General features: G+C 35.5%; 1 protein-coding gene across 2 annotated transcripts in view; it reads right to left on the bottom strand.

Annotated features, from left to right (window-relative positions):
- LOC127844101 (rap guanine nucleotide exchange factor 1-like) overlaps positions 1-23,744 on the bottom strand; it is a 71,119-nt gene that overhangs the window by 7,320 nt on the left and 40,055 nt on the right. Inside the window, exons 10-19 of one of the 2 annotated variants that reach the window (XM_052374085.1) lie at positions 22,791-22,962; positions 22,524-22,599; positions 18,595-18,624; positions 10,914-11,088; positions 8,601-8,792; positions 6,007-6,091; positions 5,307-5,480; positions 3,915-4,016; positions 2,321-2,418; positions 1,859-1,996 (exon numbers count right to left, since the gene is read on the bottom strand). In XM_052374085.1, coding sequence (XP_052230045.1) covers positions 1,859-1,996; positions 2,321-2,418; positions 3,915-4,016; positions 5,307-5,480; positions 6,007-6,091; positions 8,601-8,792; positions 10,914-11,088; positions 18,595-18,624; positions 22,524-22,599; positions 22,791-22,962 — 1,242 coding nt within the window. The remainder of the gene's footprint in view (positions 1-1,858; positions 1,997-2,320; positions 2,419-3,914; positions 4,017-5,306; positions 5,481-6,006; positions 6,092-8,600; positions 8,793-10,913; positions 11,089-18,594; positions 18,625-22,523; positions 22,600-22,790; positions 22,963-23,744) is intronic. The other variant, XM_052374086.1, reaches the window with a different exon arrangement.

The raw sequence follows: 23,744 nt of genomic DNA, 5'->3' as shown, positions 1-23,744 counted from the left end.
CATATAGAGAAAAATGCCCCACCAACTGGCGGCCATGTTTTTTCACTGATCTGGACCATTTTCGAACTCTTCCGAGATATCAATAAAACCAATGTTTTGACCAACTTTCATAATGATTGGGCAAAAATTGTGACTTCTAGAGTGTTTACAAGGTTTCTCTATAGCCAAATAAGGAAAACTGCCCCGCCCACTGGCGGCCATGTTTTTCAACGGACCGGAACCACTTTTGAACTCAACCAACATATCATTAAGGCAAACATTTTGACACAGTTACATGAAGATTGGGCATGAAATGTGACTTCTACAGTGTTTACAAGGTTTTTATTTTTTTTGACCTAGTTTTTGACTCGGCATAACCCAGTTTCGAACTCGATCGAGATATCATTGGGACAAATCTTCTGACCAAGTTTCATGAAGATCGGACAATAAATGTGGCCTCTAGAGTGTTTACCAACAAATGTGGACGGACGACGGACAAATACCGGTCACAAAAGCTCACCTGAGCAATCAGGTGTGCTAAAAAAAAAAAAAAAATTTTTTTTTTTGGGGGGGGGGGGGCATGGAGGATGGTTTGGGTGGAGTCTATTGTATTACGTCAGGTAAGAGTTGTTTTGTAAAAGTATCAATCCAATCTGATCATAACTAACGAAGTCATGGCAATTTTAGCAAAATTTAATTATTTGACCTTGAGAGTCAAGGTCATTCAAAGGTCAAGGTGAAATTCAACTTGCCAGGTACAGTACCCTCATGATAGTATGAAAGTATTTGAAGTTTGAAAGCAATAGCTTTGATACTTTAGAAGTAAAGTGGATGTAAACACAAAATTTAACCATATATTCAAAGTTACTAAGTCAAAAAAGGGCCATAATTCCGTCAAAATGACAACCAGAGTTATGCAACTTGTCCCATACAGTCCCCTTATGATAGTTTGCGAGTGTTCCAAGTCTGAAAGCAATATCTATGATACTTTAGGAGTAAAGTGGACCAAAACAGAAAACTAAACAAAATTTTCAATTTTCTAAGTATAAAGGGGCCATAATTCTGTCAAAATGCCAGTCAGAGTTTCATAAATTTGCCTGCACAGTCCCCTTATGATAGTTAGTAAGTGTCGCAAGTATGAAAGCAATAGCTTTGATACTTTAGGAATAAAGTGTACCTAAACACAAAACTTAACCGGACGCCAACGCCGAAGCCAATGTGATGACAATAGCTCATAATTTAAAAAAAAAATAGATGAGCTAAAAATGAAGGGATGGTATGCTTTAAGCATTGGTAACATTAAAATCCTACCTCCCATTTAGAAGTTAAAGAGAGGAACAAAATACATTTTACTTTTGACCTTGAATAGTCAAACAAGCATGTGTAATGTATGCTATTACAAATCAATTAAGTACATGTATAATACTCTTATTAGTAGCATTATTCAATTTCATTGAAGACTTTCAAATTTAGAGTTTATTGGTCAAAATATAACATACACGTGGTTAATGTATGTTGAAGTATAAGATCAAATAATTTGATGTTGACATTTAAGTTCTTTTTTTTCCTTTAGAAATCAAAGTATCACCTTAACCCTTAAAGAGCCATCTTGTTCAACTATGGGACACATCATATCAGGTATCGTTTATTTGTGAAAGTGATTTACAATTCTTCTATAAATGAGTTAGGTACAGCTTATAGACACTTTCTTTTTACAATACAGGGCCACAATTTGCCCTTTAAGTCAAAATATGAAGGGAAATTTGTACTTTGCATAACATAGTATCTCATTGAATTCCTTCAATGCATAGGAAAGGAAGTTGGAGTTTCTGTACAGATGGACTTGACAGGCCGACCTTACACCCACACAATACCATACCACTTCTTGTCTCTGAATCGTCGCATGCTGTCAAGGATGTGAAACTGTTGCCATCGCTTGGCAAAGTTGATACTGCCATCTGGAAGCAGATCCTGATTGCCGATGTTGATGAAGGTAAGATCCTGCAGGATCAATCCACTGAAACATAGAAACTTCAAGTGGAGATAATCACATGGGCCATAACTCTGTGGTGACTTAGTTGAAAACTGTAAGACTTACAGAGCAGTAACAGCTTTAAAGGAAAAAATTACTTATTTTAAGGGCAATTACTTCAGAATCCCTAGTCATTTTGGCTGGTTATTGAAATTACCCAATATTACGTTTTCAAAAAGATTGGTGGAGATTGGACTGACAAAGATAAAAAAAGTGTCCACTGACCAACTACAGACATAAGTAAACCAATGCACCTATCCATGGTGGAAACAATTACTGAAGTCGGAAGTTAAAGATAATGATACTTACATGTATGGTATACAAGGTGGATCGGTCTCAGCCAATGCCTGTCTGTAATAGCGGAAAGAGCCTGAACTGTCAATCAGCTGACAGAAATCCTTCAGTGCCTGTAACACATTAAATAAACCATAACAATTGCCTTGACACAAAGCTTTATATAACTTAATACAATTTTGTATGCGTCAGGTAAATTACAGAGACAATAAACGCCATATTTGTTTCAAAAAGAAAGAGTAAGAACTGCGTCCAAAGGACAAAGATGCCCCTGCTCAATGTAAATGGACACAAAATTGGGTGTTGTGTGATATACATTATGTTAACAGTCAACACAGAATGATTTCACCAGTCCATTGTAAATGTTGCTACTCATAAAGTCTATTGTGACATTAACCTTTAAGCAAGCAGTTTTCAGAGCATACATGTCGTCCTAAAATGATAACATGAATAGCAAGAAATAGAACTAAGAGTCACATGAAGATCTGCTATCACTATAACAATATGAGGACTAAGCACAAGCTTCAAGTGTCCAATGTCATCTAGACTGTCAAGTGGGCAAATTCGTTTTTGATAGTATGCACAACATAGTTAGTGGCCTCAAAGGAACACCTACTTTCACTAAACATACAATGAAGTAGTCGAAGTATCTGCTTAGACCTTGGCTGCTAAGGGAGCAACATAGTTTTGCACACATGTTGTCTTGATATGATTTTCATTTATGTCATTTATTTTGAAATACCATAATGCCCTTGTCAATGTTATGGTCCGGATTGAAACATGAACTTCCGCTGTATACATATGAAGAAAATAAGAAAACTTCAAATGTCCCAAACAACCCTTGCCTTCAAGCAAGTGATTTGTTAATTTGCTATGATGAAATTTTGTGCCAATTTATTTAAAAATCCCATAATGCACAACAAAGTAATCGGCAGGATAGGAACATATAATTTCACTTTATCTATGAGGAATAAGTAAACATTTTCATTGTCCACTGTAATCTAGAACCTTGAAGAGACAAGACATTTTTGTTCCAAGCGACATGCAGAATTTATATTTTATTGATATGAGCCAATGTATTTTGAAAGCCTTAAAGCACACACAATTATTTACCAGACACAAGCATGTACTTTGACTGCAGCCAAACATGTGCCCACTGATCTTGAAGCAATCAAAATGGTTTTTGCAACATTTTGTCTTGATATAATGATCATTTAAACCAATTTATTCATACAAAAAAAACCCGAATGGGAACCCTTTTTAAACTCTGCCGATATCATTGGTCCGAGTACGTTTAAGGATGATTAGGCAAAAAATGTAATTTCTAGGTTGAACAAGCCTTTTCTTTAAGTTGACCTAGTGTCTAACCACACAAAACCCTGATTCAAACTAGGATGAAATATCATTGATACAAATATTCTGACAAAGTTTCATTACACTGGGCAATAAAAGTGTTCACAAACTAAATGGGGACGAGGCAAGACAGACAAAACCTGATAACTGAAGCTCACAATAAGCTTGTGCTGATGGGAGCTAATAATGGTTAAGGAACTTCCCTAATGGCAGTAATGCTGCTAAACTAAGCTGCAACAATCCTCTCCAACATTACCTCAATATGTTGCCGAGGCCAATCCAGTCTGTGAACTGGGGCAGAGTCCAGGGCTGATAACAAGGCTAGGAAAGAATTGAAATTGTTCATCTTTCGAAGATGCTGAAAAGATGTGAAAATATGTTTTTAAACAAAATATATACATTAATATATATACATAAATGCCTGGCATTAACCAAAAAGTAGCAATTTGCCATTAATACAACAAGAGGGTCATGATGGCCCTTAAGCGCTTACATGAGTTCACAGACATCAATGGCCAAAGACTGGAGCTTGTGATAGTTTTTCACCACACTTGGCCCAGATTAAAATATTGCCTTCATATTGGCAAGGTAAACATTGTGACAGAGTTTCATCAAAACTGAGTCATAAATAATGCCTTATGGTGGTAACAAGTTTTTGAAGATTTAACCTGGTGACGTATTTTGTAAATGCCTCTTACAATGGTGTGATTTAAAAATCAACCAAGGGGAGAACAATTCCCTACATCCCCCCATACCTGGTGCAATTAAACCTTTCATTTGTACATACACCCAGCGAAGTTAATAACTATTTGTAAAATAAATTTGACATGGAAAATGAGGAAATCAGCAGCAAGGAGGAGAAATCAAAACCTTGCTCTCACCCAGATTCAAATTTGGCCTAGATATTGTAGATAAAAGTTTCAGTTTCAAATACGCCAGAGATATTGCCAAAATAAACATTCTGACTAAATTTCATCAAGATTAAAACATAAATGTGGCCACTACAGTGGCAACAAGATTTTTTTTAAAGATTTGACCAAGTGCACTAAAGTATTTTACCTGGTGAATGAGTGTTTTGACACACATAACTCAGCTTTTTAAAGATTTTACCTGGTGACCTAGTGTTTTCTCTCGTACATGACCCAGAAGAAAATTTTGCTTAGATATTGTCATGATAAAGATTCTAGGCAAGATTCATCAAGATTCAATGAAACAAGGTTTGACATGGAAGCTTGGTTTTTGGATTCACATGACTCATATTTAAACTCAGCCTTTAGCCAAGATTGATGAAGATTATGTCATAAATGTGGCCTCTAGTGTGATAACGAATTAATGATTACAACATACAACAACAGATGTGACAGAGAGACACAATAGCTTAACTACAATTTCAGGTGAGCTAACCAAAAACAAGAGGCTTAAAAGTCCTAGGTTGCGTAACTGAGACATGCAGGTAAAAGTGTTATGTCCAGACTAGGTGATGTTTTTGTAACAATTCTGGTTGTTTATCAAGGTTGTTTTTCTTCTCTGAATAACACAGATCATCATTACTATTTTATGATTATATCACTATTATTTCATTTTAATATTTCAACATGCTCCAAAATGTGTGTTTTACTGGACCCTTGTATCTACTAGAGGTACTCACCCTCATGATTTTTATAAATTTCACCATGTACTTTTCCCTTTCCTTTGCCTCATTCTGAAGTAAGATTCTAGTCCTGCACCAGTAAGACATTTTGTTGAAATGTTCAGTAAACTTTGTAAGATTGGGACTCAGCTCTTCAGACTGTTCCTTGGCCCACAACAACACCTCAGGTATCTGCAACGCACATAGAACATGAGCTCATATCAACAGTACACAACTATGAAACCACTTCATGTATATTATATTGTAACATTGTGCATTCGGAAATAGTTTTGGTCCATCAAGGTTTTCTGATATGAGAAAAATCTTGCCTTCATGAATCTTTGTATCAGTGGTTGAGATCATATTAGCTGCTATGATTACTAACATTTCATGCTATTCTTGAATGAGACCAACATTTTCTTCGAAGCGCAACAAGTATGTTGTATCATGGATGTTGTATATGTTGTATGTTGTATATGGTCTGGAGCTGCTGAGGTTAACACAAGGAAAGTGTATGTTTGAAATAGGTCCAACATAATAAATGGTAGACCATCCAAAACCATGGGTTTGGGATTTATGTGTAAACAGGAATACATGGTGTTTATGGAAATTGATCTGATAGTATTTAATTCTTAAGCAATGACATATTCCTTATTATTTAACCTAGGCTTTTTATCACAAATATCAATCTAAACCAGTCATGGCAGTTGTTGCTTACCTCAATTTGTTGAAAAAGGTTTGCATCAATGAGTGTCATTTGTTCAGCAATCTCATGTGACTTGAAGTGCAGCAAGTCAGAAACACTGGAAAAGCAGCAAAAATACAAGACAAACTGTCAGACAAATGGTTTATGTGCAGTACAACTAAACTTACTTATGAGGTATCTGTATATGCATTAACATATATAGAACAACATGGCTATGGTGGCCCTATATTGCTCAACATACTCATCATCATCAAAAACAACTTCAACATCAAACTATAATAGTATCCTTTTAATGGTTGTAATCATCTTAAGAAATAAGCAACTTCAACCTGTGTTAAAAGGTTGCATTTTAGACAATAATACAAGCTAAAATAACACATCCCCTTGCAGCCATATTTTCTTTAAGATACCAGAACCATTTTCAAATTGATTTAAGATATCATTAGAAAAAATATTCTGAGTAAGTTCCATTAAGACTGGGATTCAAATGTGATTTCAAGAGAGTGAACACTAGGTTTCAATAAAGCCATATAAGGAAACTTACACGTCCCTTGACAGTCCAGTTTCAACAGACTGAAACCATTCTCAAACTCAGCTCAGATATCATTTCAACAAATCCTCTGAGCGAGTTGCATGATACTTATCTAAAAATGTGACTTCTAGAGTGCTTACAAGGTTTCACTATAGCTATGTACTGCCCTGACCTCTGGTGGCAATGTTTTTTCAAAAGACTTGAAATATTGTCGACTTTAGCCGAGACATCATCAGAACAAAGTTCTGACCAAGTTTCAGGAAAATTGACTTCAAATGTGACTTCTAGAGTGTTAACAAGCTTTTTCATTATATTTGACCTTACATGACTCAGTTTCTTATAATACCCAGATAATATTTGGACAAATCTTCTGACCAAGTTTCATCATGATTGGCCTAAAAATGAGACCTCTTAAGTAATAACGACTTTCAATTATAGACTTTTTTTTTAACAGACTTAACACAATTTTTAACTTTGCCCAGATATCATGAGAACAAATGTTCTCACCAAGTTTAAAGAAGATTGGACTAACAATGTGACTTCTAGAGATTAACAAGGTTTCACAATATGATATAAGGAGAACTACCCTGCCCCCAGCTGAAATGTTTTTCGTATACCATACAATTAATAGTATGAATGTTCTAACCAAGTTTCATGGATAATGAGCTAAAAATGTGAATGCTAAAGTGTTGACAAGCTATTTTTATTCATTTGAGCTAGTGATCTAGTTTTTTACCTCAACTTACCCAGTTTCGAACTCCAATAAGATTTCAATGGAACAAATGTTCTAACAACGTTTCATGAAATTGGACAATAAATGATATCAAAGCCAAGTTTAAAATTGGTTCTCGTCAGTTGAAAGATATGGCCATCTTGAGGCAGGGCAGTTTTCCTTATGTGGCTACATGGAAAACTTGTGTCACATGTTAAGACCAAGCATCGTTAAACTTGGTTATAACTTTTATCAGTAAAGTTCTTAAACAGTTCTGGCCCATTGAAAAACATGATTGATTGGTTGGGGCAGTTTTCATTACATGGCTATAGTGAAACCTTGTGACTTCTCTCAGCAGACATATTTTTTGCCAAATTTTCTTGAAACTTGCTCAGACAATTGGTTCTTATGATGACTATGTCAAGTAAACTTACACCAGTCCATTGAAAAACATGGCTGTGGGGATGAAGGTGGGATATTTAATGCCACAGAAAGGAGGCAGAAAGTTTCCACACACCTCATCCAGTTCCCTTTTTAAAACTTACCAAAGCTCAACATCCTCATGGTGAGCATTTGTGATCTACCAAGATACCTTGCCTATCAAGAACATTTACCAATTTGTAATTACGTTTCAGGGGGTCAGTAACTATGTCACTAGGTCAAACTTAAGAAAAAGCTTGTCAACCATAAAGGAAACCTTTATTACTCAATCTTCATGAAACTTGGTCAGAACATTTGTCCAAAATATATCTCGGCCAAGTTTGAAGTCACATGTGTCAAAAACTTAGTCATTAGGTCAAATGAAAGAGGCAATATTGGGAAAAAACTTGGTCAAATTCAAGAGGACATATATATTGCTTTATCTTCCTGAAAACCGGTCAAAACATTTATCTTAATGATATATTTGCTGAATTTTAAACTGGGTCAGGTGGAGAAAAAAAACTAAGTCCCTAGGTCAAACTATAAAAACACACTTGTGCATACTTCTGAGCAACTGTCAAAAAATTTGAATTGTATAATGTTCACAAGCATCTTCTTTAGGTTGAACCAGTAAACAAGTTTTTAAACCCAAGTGACCAAGTTTATGATTCTGCCAAGATAACATTTGGACAAATGTTTTGACCAAGTTTCAGGAAGATTGGGCAATAAGTAATGCCAATATAGTGTTCACAATGCAAATGTTTACTATTCACACAAACAAAAGGAGATCATAAAAAGCTCACCATGTGCATGTTTTACTAAGGTTAGCTAAAAACATGTTTGGTAATTTCTTGGAGAGAAATTGAAGTCAAATGTTCATACAACAAATAACTTTGAATTTGTAGTAATCTTTTGTTTGTATGAATACAAACTTCTACCTACCTAGAAGTAAGAGATATTGAAGATAGTGGCGTGTTTTGTGACAAGGCAGATAACTCCTGGTGTTTCTTGGCACCACATTTCTCAATGAGCTTCATACGTAGGATGCGAGCAAGGTTCAAGTCTCCCTGGCAAAGCAGCTCAAACACCAGTTCCATCATGCGGGCTATCACTGCCTTGTCCAGCTCCAGCAGGCTGCAACACACAGGGGAGCTCAGTATAGGACCTCTATCACAGACTGCACAAAGTGATCCTCAGTGTTGGACTTTAGTCACAGACTTCACACATTGAATGTCCCATGGATGTCTTTACCATAACAGACAATTCATGCAAGTTTGAATGATGTTTGTGGAAAATGTTTTTGCACTTTTTTAATACGTTTGTGTTACTCATGAAATATTGCAACACCACAAAACAAGAGATGTGTTTGTCAGAAACACAATGCCCCCTAATGCGCCGTTTTTTTTTTTTACCTTTGACCTTGAAGGATGACCTTGAAGGATGACCTTGAATGACCTTTCACCACTCAAAATGTGCAGGTCCATGAGATACACATGCATGCCAAATATCAAGTTGCTATGTTCAATATTTCAAAAGTTATTGCAAAACTTTACTGTAAGGTTAAAGTTGTGGGACAGAATGACAGACAAAAAGAAAGAAAGAAAGAAAGACAGACAGGCCAAAAACAATATACCCCCGATCTATCGATCCTAGGGCATAAAAACAGGTTAACAAAGGTTAACTAATTATTTTACTTTCATTTGAATAATTGTACAATCCGTGCTAGGTCTTAACAAAATTATAGAAAAATGCCTCCATCAAAACTCAATATACTGCAACGCCGATATATCGCGGATCGGTATATCGCGCTGTCCAATATATCGCGCTTTGGCTCCCAAAAATTCGACGAGCATGATCACTAAATAACATGTTTTAATCAGAGAACTTAAGCAAAAAACTGGTTCTAGCTAGTATTAACACCCTATATTTCGCGGCTTACTATGGCACGCAATGAAGCGTGAAAAACATTCGATTAGTGACAGTAAATTGTTTACACACGTCTGGGGTTGTTTTTGACACTTAAGAAATAACCAATTAGTGTCATTGCAAAGGTAATAATGGCAGTTTACTGGTATATACATCGTTAAATTTCGGTACTGGTCATGAATTTCTTTGTCCTGATAAAAAGCGCGCGAAAATTGGCGTGGGTGTATTTATTTGTAATAAAAATTTCGTAGCAGGTACAACATTGAGATAATTTAATTTCCATTAAAAGTTTCAGTGTAAATTTCATCTAAAGTACCGCGGTATCTCTCGAATTATATTGCATTGACATTTCCTCTTAAACTAGTGACCTCAAAATCAATAGGAGTCATCTGCGAGTCATGATCAATCTACCCATGAAGTTTCATGATCCTATGCGTATGCATTCTTGAGTTATCATCCGGACACCATTTTACTATTTCGGGTCACTGTGACCTTGACCTTTGACCTAGTGACCTCAAAATCAATATGGGTCATCTGCGAGTCATGATCAATCTACCCATGAAGTTTCATGATCCTAGGCGTATGCGTTCTTGAGTTATCATTCAAAAACCATTTTACTATTTCGGGTCACCGTGACCTTGACCTTTGACCTAGTGACCTCAAAATCAATAGGGGTCATCTACGAGTCATGATCAATGTACCTATGAAGTTTCATGATCCTAGGCCCAAGCGTTCTTGAGTTATCGTCTGACAACCACCTGATGGACGGACCGACCGACCGACATGAGCAAAGCAATATACCCCCTCTTCTTCGAAGGGGGGCATAAAAATATAATTCAAACACACTGTATCGTTACCGTTACGCTGTTTCAGTTCCTTCATTATGACTATTTATAAGGGTAAATTAAAATCTATGCAATTATATTTTATACATTTAAAAAAAATATATAATTTACATTTTGGTTTTTATGATAAATACAGATACGTATGTAGTTATGAAAATGTTTATTGTAGAATTGGTTTGCAATTATTACTATACAAATATGAAGCAGCGCTGTATATAAAATGAAAACATTAGGGAAATTTGACAAATTAACCGCAATTCAATTAAGTTAGACATTTCTAGAGTTATATCGCGCGCCGGATATACCGCGCTTGCGATCTTTGGACCCCACCAACCGCGATATATCAGCGTTGCAGTGTATATTGAGTTAAAGGAATTTTTCTTGTTTCAGCAACAGTGACTTGATAGACTGCATATTGAATCAAGAGCTCCGCCTGCATATAAACTACTAACACAAAAGTTTCAGAACAGGAAGAAATACAAACCTCATAAGATCAATGACCCGAATAAGCAGGAAGAGAGAATTGCGTGCAGACTTCTTCCTGGCTATATCTGGGGAGTACTGGAACTTGTTAAACCTATACAGCAGTCTGTCCATCAACTCCTGCGAGGATATATACGTCCTGTAGGTCGTCAAAAAAGCCTCTTGAAACATGAACTCTGTAACCAAAAAATGTAATGTCATGTAAATATTTTTGAATTTAGGATAAAACTATAGCTAGAAACAATGTTTTGCATTTTTTAGAAACAATATAACACTTTAAAAAGGTGAATGGTTATTGTCTACCAAGGAAATTAAAAATGATCTCAATGAATTAACTGTTCAATATTTTAATTATTATGCTTATAATTCAGCACAAGTTCATGTATGAGGTTAAAGTTCAATCCCAATGATAAGACTTACAAACTGGTTCCTACAACTTACAAACTCGTTTGCAATAGTATGATTTCTATTTTTGACAACTTATTTAGTCCTGGGAACAAGTTCCTAAGTAGTGGGAACAACATAAATAAAAACATGCACATGCCACATCTGTGCCACTGTTGGGATGTGTGTGTGGTAGATTAAAACAAGAGTGCATTGGGATTCTCCCAGATGTCTATCGGTCCAGAAGACTTTTTAGTTGGGTAACAGGAGAAGTGCCAAATAAGGAGACCTCCCATCACAGATACATGAAGACATGTCTTGTTTGTTGTCCGCTGTTAAGCATCAAGTACACTATACCTCTGTTTAAGGTCTTAGCGAAAAAGATGAGTTAGTATATTGGGGTTGAGCCGGGATCAAATCTTCAAACCCTGAGAGCTATGAAAAGACTCAAGCGCTTTTAAATAACCAACTTCTGCCACCATAGACAACCAAATATGAGTATTCCTATTATCATTAAAGTAGTAATCTACTTCCGCCCTAGGCAAACAGAAATTGTGCCATGGTGCATTTTAAAAAGCTTATTTCAGAGCCAAGATTAATAATGAAACGTTTTTTGTTATCATATCTTTGTTTGTGAGTTGATAAAAATATATAAAAAGAGCTGTGTTTGTGAAACACAATGCCCCCTATTGCGCTTAAAAGTCCCACAGCAGCTATTTTAGACAAAACAAAGCCCATAAGTTAGCCAAAATTCTATGGACCAGAACAAATTTGCCACTTCATCTGTAGGTCATGTACATGTAGGTCGACTCAAACACCAAAAAATCAGCTCAATATCTGAAAGCGTAAAAAAACTCAGGAAAACATTTATACAGAAAAATTCAAGTTTTCTTACTTCCCATTACTTCCCAAGGCCCATTACTACCGCACAAATCAATGAACCAGAACAGAGTGCACATCCATGCCCATATGTGGACTCGCATACCAAAAATCAGCTCAATATCTAATAAAAGCGTTTCATAAAAGACATCCGGAAAATGGTCATTATAGAGAAAATTTCTATATCCACTTTTGTCTCAAATCTCCATGCCTTTAACTTTCTATTTATAAAAGTTCCCAACCTTGGTTATATCCCTTTACAACATATAACTTTCCTTGTCAAAAATGTCCTTGTACATGCCAAATGATAAATAAAAATATCTCCCTTTAAATCTTATTACTTCCCTTGGCAAATTTTAGATCAGTCAAAGGCCCGTATCTTCGTCAAAAATCAACAGACCAGAACAGTTTTACACTTCATCTGTAGGTCATTTAGGAAGACTCACATACCAAAAATCAGCTCAATATCTAAAAGCATTGTGTAAAAAAACCTTTGGAAAACAGAGTGCCGGACAGACAGATGGACAGACAGTGCAACTGCTATATGCCACCCTACCAGGGGCATAAATATATATAATTGCTCTCATTTCACTTCAAACAATGGCATTTTTGTGTGATGTATAGCTTACGATTCTATAGAATCCTAGCGTATGACCAAAGCAACTATATAGTGACTGGGAAAATAGTAAGCATTCTCACATTCATGATGGGAAAAAATAACCTACAGAATCACTAGCATACAAATGAAGAAAAGCACAAAATAAAATCTGCTATTTGCCCACATAAAGAATTCATACATTGGAGAAAAACAACAACCTGCTAATCACTGACCTAGTTTCATTAAGAGCTAATATGTACACCTAAGTTTCTCAAGCAAATTCCAATTGACGTATTGCACTTGCATTTTAGAGTTAACAGATAAGCAAATGGCATTTAACATAAAGCGGTTTTCTAATAAAATTGACGATAGGTAGTTAAAGGAATATTGAATAAAACTAACAATTTAAACAAGACTATTTCCAAGCAACAAAAGTCCCCTACCTACACAGCAGGGATCATATTTTCCCGCAACATCAATCGGTCCGGATATAAATTGGGAAAAAGTAACCGAAAATTACGTCCGAAATCATGACAAATTACGTTAAAATATATACCATTGATTTTGCCATTAATGAAGGTGGTATAATAAATGTACAAGTAAAATTCCCTTAGGCATTTTTTTTTAAACGGAACGAGTTTTTTCAACTGGTTTTATCATTTGCTATTTTATTGTTGTTTCGTGTTCTGTTTTATCAGACCTTTTCATAAGTCTATACCGATGTTTTAAATTGTTGTCGACTCGATACTAGCTTACAAACATGCACTGAACAAAACAAATGTCAGTGCGTAGGTTGGCTACTGACAATAACACACCAAATAATTAAGAAATAATTCGTGTACATTATAGTTTGTTGTCAAATAACCCACGGCCGAAAGTTTAGATGCGTAAGGATTTAATCACGAGAGCGAAACATTTGAAACCACGCATCTAATTTTCCGGTCGTGAGTTATTCAACAACAAAGTATAAAGTACACGAATTATTTCTATTCTAACACGGTTTTACTAAAGATTAATACAATGTATATTATTTTCATGTGTACTATTTTATGAGAAGTTCCGCGCATACTTTTGGCTGTTCTGTCGATCAGATCTGCGACTTTCATTCATAATTATATTACCGGATTATTACGCTGGTGAAAAATGTATTGGCATGTTTTGTTTAGTTACAGCGCGTGCTTTCAGACGCGTCTTTTCGGATGCGTCTTTAATCCGCTGTTCACAAGTTTTTTATTCTTGGTCTGACATGCAATAAACCAGTCCTGACCGGTTTAGAGACTGCAGCGAATGGTTTATCACACCTAATCAAGATAAGAATGTCATTAGGGTGTTTTAGCATGTACACTGTGTAATCAATTTCATGACATGGGAATTTTAGCAAACAGAATCGGACCGACTGTTTGGAATTTTCAATCGGTCTTTCATGACCCCAATAGGTCTAGGACCGACAAAACCGAAAAAAAAATATGATACCTGCTACACAGGATCCATCATTTTCAGCAATATTTGTAATTTATTTGTTGCCATAGCAACCAGAATTCTTGACTTAGAAACAAAATGAAATGACTTGCATAATCTCCATATTGCCATCTATCCTCGTTTCAAGTTTCATAAAAAAATACGAAGAACTTTTAAAGTTATCGCATGATCCACCATTTTCAGCAATATTTCTAGTCTATTTGTTGCCATAGCAACCCAAATTCTTGACATAGGAACAAAATGAAATGATGAGCATAATCTCCATATTGCCATCTGTCAATGTTTGAAGTTTCATGAAAAAATATGAAGAACTTTTAAAGTTAAAGTCAATTCGTTGACCAGTCATTGATTGGAAATGATTTTCACACTTAGTGTGATAGTGACCTTGACCTTTCTGAAGTAACAAGCCAACCAGTAAATTTATTGACCAGTTATTGATCGGAAACAATTTTGACACTTAGTGTGATAGTGCCCTTGACCTTTGACCTAGTGACCCCAATTTCAATAGGGGTCATCTACTGTCCAAGTTCAATACACATGTGAAGTATCAAGCCAATTGGTTAATTCGTTGACGAGTTATTGATCGGAAACAATTGTACTCTGAATGTGTAACAGTGACCTTGACCTTTGACCTAGTGACCCCAATTTCAATAGGGGTCATCTACTGTCCAAGGCCAATGCACATGTGAAATATCAAGCCAACCGGTCAATTTGTTGACGAGTTATTGATCAAAAACAATGTTCACACTTAGTGTGATAGCGATCTTGACCTTTGACCCCAATTTCAATAGGGGTCATCTACTGTTCAAGGCCAATGCACATGTGAAGTATCAAGCCAATCAGTCGATTTGTTGACGAGTTATGGATCGGAAACGAACTGGTCTACCGACATTCAGACTGCTCTACCAACAGACAGACATCCAGCAAAACAATATACCACTTCTTCTTCGAAGAGGGGCATAATAAATGAATAGTACTAACAAAATACAATTCATTAAATCATAACAACAGTTTTTGAATCCCGTGCAGCTCCATACCAATTCAAGCTGTGAGAATGGGGCACATGCATACTTAAGATAAATGGTTGGAAAAAACAGTAAGTGAACTCAAAACATCAGACTGAATACAAAACAATTGACAAAATTATAAATATTTGTATTATCATTTCCATAAAGCATTTCATGCCACCAGCAACCAAAATCTAACTAGATACCACATGCCATACACAAATGAATACATGTATACACACTGTCACACCATACCCAAGCATTTGTAATATCATGTTGAAATTTGTAGGTAACTTGTGCATGATGAAAACAGTTCAGTAACAAAAAGTGAAGGAAATTATTTGATACTAATTTCAGCTTGATGTTTATCATTCTCTTTGGTTTTAACTACACAGGCTGTCAAGTGACCTTTTTTCAAAAAGTAGGAAAAAATAGGAACTACTTTTGCAAGAAAAGTAGGAAAAAAGTAGGAAAAAGTAGGCACTTTTCCCTCAAAAGTAGGAATACATAATACTTATTTTTTAGACACAGGTCCAGGAAACATAGCTTGAAACAGAGCAGGAGTGCCATCACATGTTCTGTATGGATACCCACTTGAAGCTACCTTAAGGGCCCAGAAGATTTCAGCCTTTTGTACCTGTTCCTTGTGTGATGGGTGTACTTGCATACAGATAGATTTATCCCCACAACCCTGAGAGCTGCTTGGCTTTTGTGCACTTCCAAACAAACGCTTTTGTGAATTATCATGCATGTATTTCATGTTTTCCTTGTGTTTTTATCCATCTGCATGACTTATAAGTTGATTAGCACCAGAATTACTACAAGATGGACTTCATTCAGACAGTACAATATCTTGCAAACTCATTGCCGGTAACTCTCTTGCACCATGATCCCAGTGTTTTTCCACTGTTGTCCAACTTCTCCATCCATGAAGGGTTAAACTTTGTTTTCCCACTAGGAATTTTAGCACTTATAGTGTATCTATGATAATTAAGTTTCAAGCAAAGCTACCCTGATAAAGAAGTATACATGTAATTAGATGCTGTTCATTTTGGTGTATCATCAAATAAGTGGTTAGAGGTCTTCTGTGTATCGATATAAAAATGGTAATTATATTGTGCATGTTATATCCTTAAGCAGAAGACCAAATTTATTTAGTGATACACCAACTTGTTGTACAAGATTAATACTAGTATATAAAGCAGTGTAAATGCTCTGCTACAGCTACATTGTGAAACCTTTAAATTGACAATAGGGTGCAGTTATAATGACTTAAGTTACATTCTAAATGACTGGTCATTGCAGAGCAGATTATGCAACTGGAGATAGGACCTTATCACCTGACATCTTTTATGACAGCATTGATTGGGCAATGAAACAGTTGCACTACATTGTTTATTCCAGTTTCAAATAATGGCTTTTACATTATTGATGACTTTGCGGGAGTGTAATAATGCCGTTTAATAATTTTAATACTTCGCTTTAACACCTTGAAGTTACCTCACTAGCTATGGCATCATTAGACAAGAATTGTGTTTGTCCGAAACACAATGCCCACTATTGTGCAGCTTTGAAATAAAATTTCAATATATCATTTGGCAGGTTTAGAAATTATCTCCCTTTTAAAGCTTATTACTTCCCTTGGATTGTATTTTTTAACTTTTGACCTTGAAGGATGACCTTCACCTTTCACCACTCAAAATGTGCAGCTTCATGAGATACACATGCATGCCAAATATCAAGTTGCTATCTTCAATATTGCAAAAGTTATGGCCCATATTAAAGTTTTCGGACGGACACACACACACAGACAGACAGACAAATGGACTGACAGTACAACTGCAATATGCCACCCTACCGGGAGCATAAAAATGTATCAGGGCATTTAGGCTCTGTGCATTTATCTTTAATTACTAAACATGATGTACCTATGATATCAATAGAACATCATATCCGTTGTCATGTAATATAGAATTTATTACATTATATTTGTAAATGATGAAAACTCGGCAAAGCATCAGTTTTATCTTTTTTCCAATAACTTGTGTAATAAATTCCATATTATATAACCACTCATACAATACATGTATCTCTCTATATCTCTACATTCCAAACAGCAATATCATGTAAACATGCATAAGGTTTGGTCAAATTGTTGTCAATGGAAACAAAATAAAACTGGAATAAACAATGGGTTCCCTCAGCTCTTGCATCACTGGGAACTGTGTAAGGTAGTGATGTCTGCAGTGTACAAATGCTAAGGAAGTAAACAAGGCACTATTGTTACTTCAAAAAAAAAACTTGTCAATAATTTTAAAAGTTACATAAGAAATAAATATTTATGCTCCTGAAGAGGTGCTAGCAGACAGTCAGCATGGGTTGTCAGGTCTCATCTAGATGAATGCACATTAACAGGGATACAGTCATGCCATAGATTCATTCATCCTGCAAGTTTACTAAATAAACTCTTTAAAAAAAAAAAATCTCCATTGAAAATGAAAAAGTAGGAATAGTAGGAAGATTTGGTAAAAAAATAGGAAAAAGTAGAATCCTGATGAAAAAGTAGGAAATAGTAGGAAAAAGTAGGAAAAAGTATGACCGCTTGACAGCCTGAACTACACTTAAAATGGACCTAAACCACTTTCCAACTCTTCTGAGATACCATTCGGACATATTTTCTGACCAATTTTCTCGAATATTAAGCAATAATTGTTGCCTGCAGTGTGTTCAAAGGCTTTTTCTTTATTTTAACAAAGCGACCTAGTTTTTGACCATTATGACCCAGTTTTAAACTTGACTGAGAGTTACCACTAGAAAAAAAGTTCTAACCAAGTTTCAAGAAGATTGGGCAATAAATATTGCCTATATAGTGTTCACAAGGCAAATGTTAATGACGCAACCAACAAAAGGCAATCACAAAAGCTCACCAAGAGCTAAATATAGAATATTAATTTTTTATTTATTATTTAGTTCAATAGAGATATTTGTAAAACATGCATGACCTTTCCAATTAATTTTAAAATCATTCGATACACAATTTAGTTACGGACTGGACATAAAATTTGTCCAGACCAACCAATGAGCATATATTTCAATATTTGAATATATATCTTCCCACTATAAGGGGGGGGGGGAGTGGGGATAAATATACTAGTTCCTAATAGACACAGTGTATTACAATGATTTAATTAGTCTTCCTTAAAGCAAGGTAGTTTGCACAATAAAAAAAACAAGTGCCAATTAGTAAGAGCAGACGGCAAACAACAGAAGGCACATAAAAGAATGATGGAAGTCACAAGCAGACAACAGCACGCACAATGAAGGAAGTCACTCACCTTTCTGGTTCATCAGGTCACTGTTGGAGCCTTCAAGGGGAGAAAATGCACACTGAGATATGCCCAATCAACAACACTTTAGTAAATACTCCGTTCCTGTTTGTTTGCGTGCTTGCTTGTCTTTTGTTATTCTAACTTTACTTGACACAAATTTTGCAAACAAAACAAACTTGCTTTTATTAAAACAGTTATTTCAAGACAAGAGGCTCAAACGTCCTCTGGGGCTCACCTGAGACCAAAAGGCAATTAACTATTCTGAGCTAGTAATGTTTCACTTTAGCCACATAAGGAAAACTGACATCCCTACACAGCTGGGTTTTTCACCAGAATGCAACCATTTTTGAACTTGGCCCAGATATCATGTTTTGTACTAGTTTCATAAATATTGGACTGGACAGGACCAACTTTTCAATTTGCCAAAGGTATCATTTAAACAAATGTTCTAAGCAAGCTTCATGATGAATTTTATACAATTGTGACTTCACAAGGTTTTACTATAGCCATATAAGGAAAACTTTGACGCCCCCGCAGCCATGTTTTTCAAGGCAGAACAAATGTTCCGACCAAATTTTTAAAATAACTAGAATTTCAATGTGGCTTCTGGTGTTCACATGATAAACATTGACAATCCACGACTGATTCACAACAACGGACCAAATGGGATCACAAAAGCTAACCAAGCACATATTGTGCTCAGGTGAGCTAATTAGCAACAGCTATGATGGCATAAGGGTTAGTGGTTGGCGCAGCAGAAAGCAGAAATTACACCTACAGTATTAGCTTCAAGAGCTTGTGTTCTGAGATGTAAACATCTAAACAAAAATAAACTTAAGTTGCCCCAGAATATTTTTATTTTTTTCAATCATACTGATGGTTGGGTAAAGAAAAACAGTCAACAAAATGAAGCAAACACTTAGGCAACACTGAAAACACACAACAGAAAGGTCACGTGTATGAGAAAAAGGATAATTGGGTACATGCTGTACTGAAATATAAAACCAATCTCCATCACCCTTACTATAATTTACATTCCAAAGAATTCAGCCGTGCCCAGTTACTGCTATTTTTACTGAGAAATAACAGATATCATGCAAAAATGTTACCTATTTTCAAATAAATCTGTTTTTGTTATCTTTTTTATTATAACCGTTTAATTGTAATACCACTATTTCTCAAATCTTGCTCTCACTAATACTGTCACTGTTAAGTCTAAAATACCCCCAAATACCACTGTCAGAGGGCATTGGCAGTTCAACTGTTAAGCTGGTCTACCAAGAATGTAAGCTCCCTCTTAATGAAAACTCATCTTGATACCTGATATTAAAATAACAGTTATATTCTTTTCACTTGTTTCTTTCCAGATACTTTTATCAGTGTATAACCTTACATTTATCAGTGACAAACCTAGTTAGGCACATGTCTTGCATTTATATATAAATCCTGTCTTTGATTCCTTTTGGACAGAAGCCATTTTACCACAAATAGCAACAATTATGGCACTTAACAAATGCTGGCCTTAAACAAAAACTTCAAAGAATATTTTAAATGAAGGTCAATAGAATCAGAAACAGTGCTAATCAAAACCATCAAATTACGATGGACAAGTAAAATTGATCGAATTTTATGGTTAACAATTTGAAGCAATGCTGAAGTGAGACTGACCAACAGAAAATTACTCAAAATAAAAAGCAATATGAAACCAAATGCTATTGAAAATAGTTTTCTAAAAAAATATAATATAATATTATTTAGTTTTTTAACAATGTATTTTGAAACATCAGATCTTTTTGAGAGAATATTAAATCATTTTATGGAGAAAACAATGCATTTCTGGAGAAATGCTGACAGATGGACAAACCTGAAATAACATGCATATTCTTCATTTGAACGTCTATACACGCATCAAATTTCATTACCCTAGCTTTTTTATTTAATACAGGTTCCCAATTTTATTTTCCAATTACATCCGTAATGATTGCAACAACAATTTTTGTATGTTAAAAAAAACAAACTGTAATATAATACATATTTCTCATATCCACAAAAGATGTTTTATCAACCTTGCTTATGAACTCTTTTATTTATTGCAGGATCCAGATTGGGAATGAAACAGACAGGCATCTATGGTGAATCCAGTATAGCCCCCTTTACTTCATACCCAGGGGTATAATTTAAGTAGTTCAACAAGAGATGTGTTTGTCAGCAACACAATGCCATATATTTGACCTTTGACCTTGAAGCAGGGGTTCCGCTGTCGATCGCCATTGGCGCCAAATGGCGCTAAATTTTTAAATGTGGCTCCAATTTTTTAAAAGTGGCGAATTTCAAAAAATCGGTAAAATCCTATCCGAAAATGTACTGCGAGTCGAAAGCACGCGACCGAGCATTAGCGGCCAGCATCTGTCAGTTGTAAATATTGATTTACGACGATGTAAGCGACCTACAGTGCAGAGTGCATTAGAAATCACCGAAGCGTGTAAGTGTTACAAACGGTGTTTTTACTGCTATTGTCAAGTTTTATGGGGGTTATTATCGGATTAACGGCTCCTTTATGATATTGAGCAATAAGTTAAGTAACACGGGGACAAACTGTCACGACGATCAATGATTATAATGATTATTAGGGCCGCTATTTCTTTGTGAAAATCAAAACCATGGGGCTGGCAAAAGCATTTAATTTCTCCACATCAACAAATAAAAACTTTTTTCAACAGGTATTTGTGAGCATTTCTGTTTAATAGATTCATTATTGTAATGTTCTGGGAAGGATATAAATTGATTAAGATAACAACAATTTCTGACTTAAATATAAAACATTCACTCGATGTACTATATTTCGGATATGTTAAATTCGGACATTTAAAGATAGGGACATTTATGTGTTGGTTTGATGTTGATAGTTTGTAAAAATATGTTTTATGTTATTTCAGGTAACTAGAATGGATGGTGGCAATTATCTGGGCCTTTCTGTCAGGAAAAAGGCGTGAACAACAGTCATTTAATTGAACCTGGAAATCATCCACCACTAACAGAAAACTTGTTAACAACAGAAGCTGATGTATATCATGTCCAAATGATCAAATATAACTGTTAAACACTTTGAAGTGAGATGCTTTATTTTCTGATTCCCTTTCAAATGATGAACATTGGTGTGATTTTATGTTTAAATAATTAATTTCGAAACATTTATGCAGCATACTGTTTAATACATTGATGTTAACATTATTATATTATTTTGGTTATCTGTGTTGTTTATCAAGTTGAAAAAAATGTTATTTATATACAAATAAAGCTTATTAAGACTTATGAAGGTATGACTTATGAAGGTACTTATTGTTTTTTTTATGAAATAACATACTTTTTAAAGTGATAATATAGTCAATGACATTAATGTAGTAAGGTTTCTTGAAATGATTGTTCTTATTAATAAGGTGGAATAACCGACAGTATTCACGCCGCGAAAAAGTGGCGACAACTTTTTTTGGGCCAGTGGAACCCCTGCTTGAAGGATGACCTTGACCTTTCACAACTCAAAATGTGCAGCTCCATGAGATACACATGCATGCAAAATATCAAATTGCTAGCTTCAATATTGCAAAAGTTATAGGCAATGTTAAAGTTTTCTCATGGACGGAAAGACTGACTGACAGACAGACGGACAGACTGACGGACAGTTCAACTGCTATATGACACCCTACCAGGGGCATAAAAACATCTGGTTGTGTCATATAACAACTTTTAATTTCTGAGAGTTTTACAGGAAACATTTTACAGACCTGCTATTTAAATAATCGGAAATGTCAAATGCATAATTTTATATCTCACTTGAAGATCAATAATACACTGACAGAGGTGCATCTGCATGACTGTTAATATAAACAAACATTAAAGACCACTTAAGACTGATATATTGTGAAAATAAAGCTTACCGGTTTTGTTGGCAGCAGTAGCATGTACAATGAGAGCGTCCACGGAACCCCCACGGATATCTGGGCCATCTTCATCCTGCAGAACACATTGCATTCAGCCTCATACACATTCATTCTCAAAACTCAAAGGAAATATGTGTTTTAAAATGTAAGCAGGGTCAGCTGGCAATGCAGCTGCCCACAGCTATTAATTGCAGGATTTGATCACTTAATAAATTACACCTGCAAGTTAAAATGTATAAAAAAAAGTAAAAACAAATGCCTTACAAGGGATTTATACACCAACTGATCTGAGACATCTACATCATCGAGGGGATTTAGCTCAGAGAAATCCGAGTCTGTGTCCCTGGGTATGTCTGACTTCTCGGTGACCCTGCTTGGCTCCAACAATGTAGGGGCCTCCAGCTGACCGGCAGGAGCAGAGGCACGTTTCTGCTCCCTGAAATACACAGCAACAAACACCTGATACTAGCTTACCAAATACTAGAACTTTCACAGCAATTACCAACAACATGCTATGAGTTTAATGTTTGGGCACACAAATGCAGTGTCAGGTAGGCAGTGAGGTACACTGCAAGAAAACCAGTGAAACTGATAGATGTTTTTAATGGACGGGAACCATATCTCCCTCGGCAAACAAATGTACTGATCAAGTTTCATGAAGAATGCTCAAATAATTTGCAATAAATGTAGAGTGTTCAGACACTTTTCCTGAATTTGAACAAAGGACCTAGTTTTTGAGCACATGTGACCCAGTTTTGAACTAAGCAAAGACAACATAGGGATAAATAAAGTGCTAACAAGGCAAATGTTGGCAACACTCAATGAAAAATGCATGAGAACAACGGAAAATGGCAATCACAAAAACGCAACTTGAATGCAACAAGCATAATATTCTGCTCCGGTAAGCAAAAAAAAGGCAATTTTGTGCATCTACTAAGATCTGATGGTCATACACAAACTATGAAAGTTTAGAAACGACTCAACGAAAAATAAAGTCTGATTGTGGCAAAAAATACATATTTGATATATTTGCATGGAAAAAGGCAAAAACTCTAATTGTATAGGTTGGTCACAATCCCAGACAAGATTTAATGGTAATAGACAAACTGTGTATTGTTGCAAGTTTGGTAAGGAAAAATATAAGTCTCTATTATGCAATCTCTTTTTTTAAATTCACAAATAGACACATAAACCAATCCTATTAAAACCTCTATTGAT

The sequence above is a fragment of the Dreissena polymorpha genome, chromosome 9 (assembly GCF_020536995.1).
Source record: "Dreissena polymorpha isolate Duluth1 chromosome 9, UMN_Dpol_1.0, whole genome shotgun sequence".
In the NCBI taxonomy this organism is placed as follows: domain Eukaryota; kingdom Metazoa; phylum Mollusca; class Bivalvia; order Myida; family Dreissenidae; genus Dreissena; species Dreissena polymorpha.
Note: the sequence above shows the minus strand (reverse complement) of the source record. Positions and strands in the feature narration are given on the sequence as shown.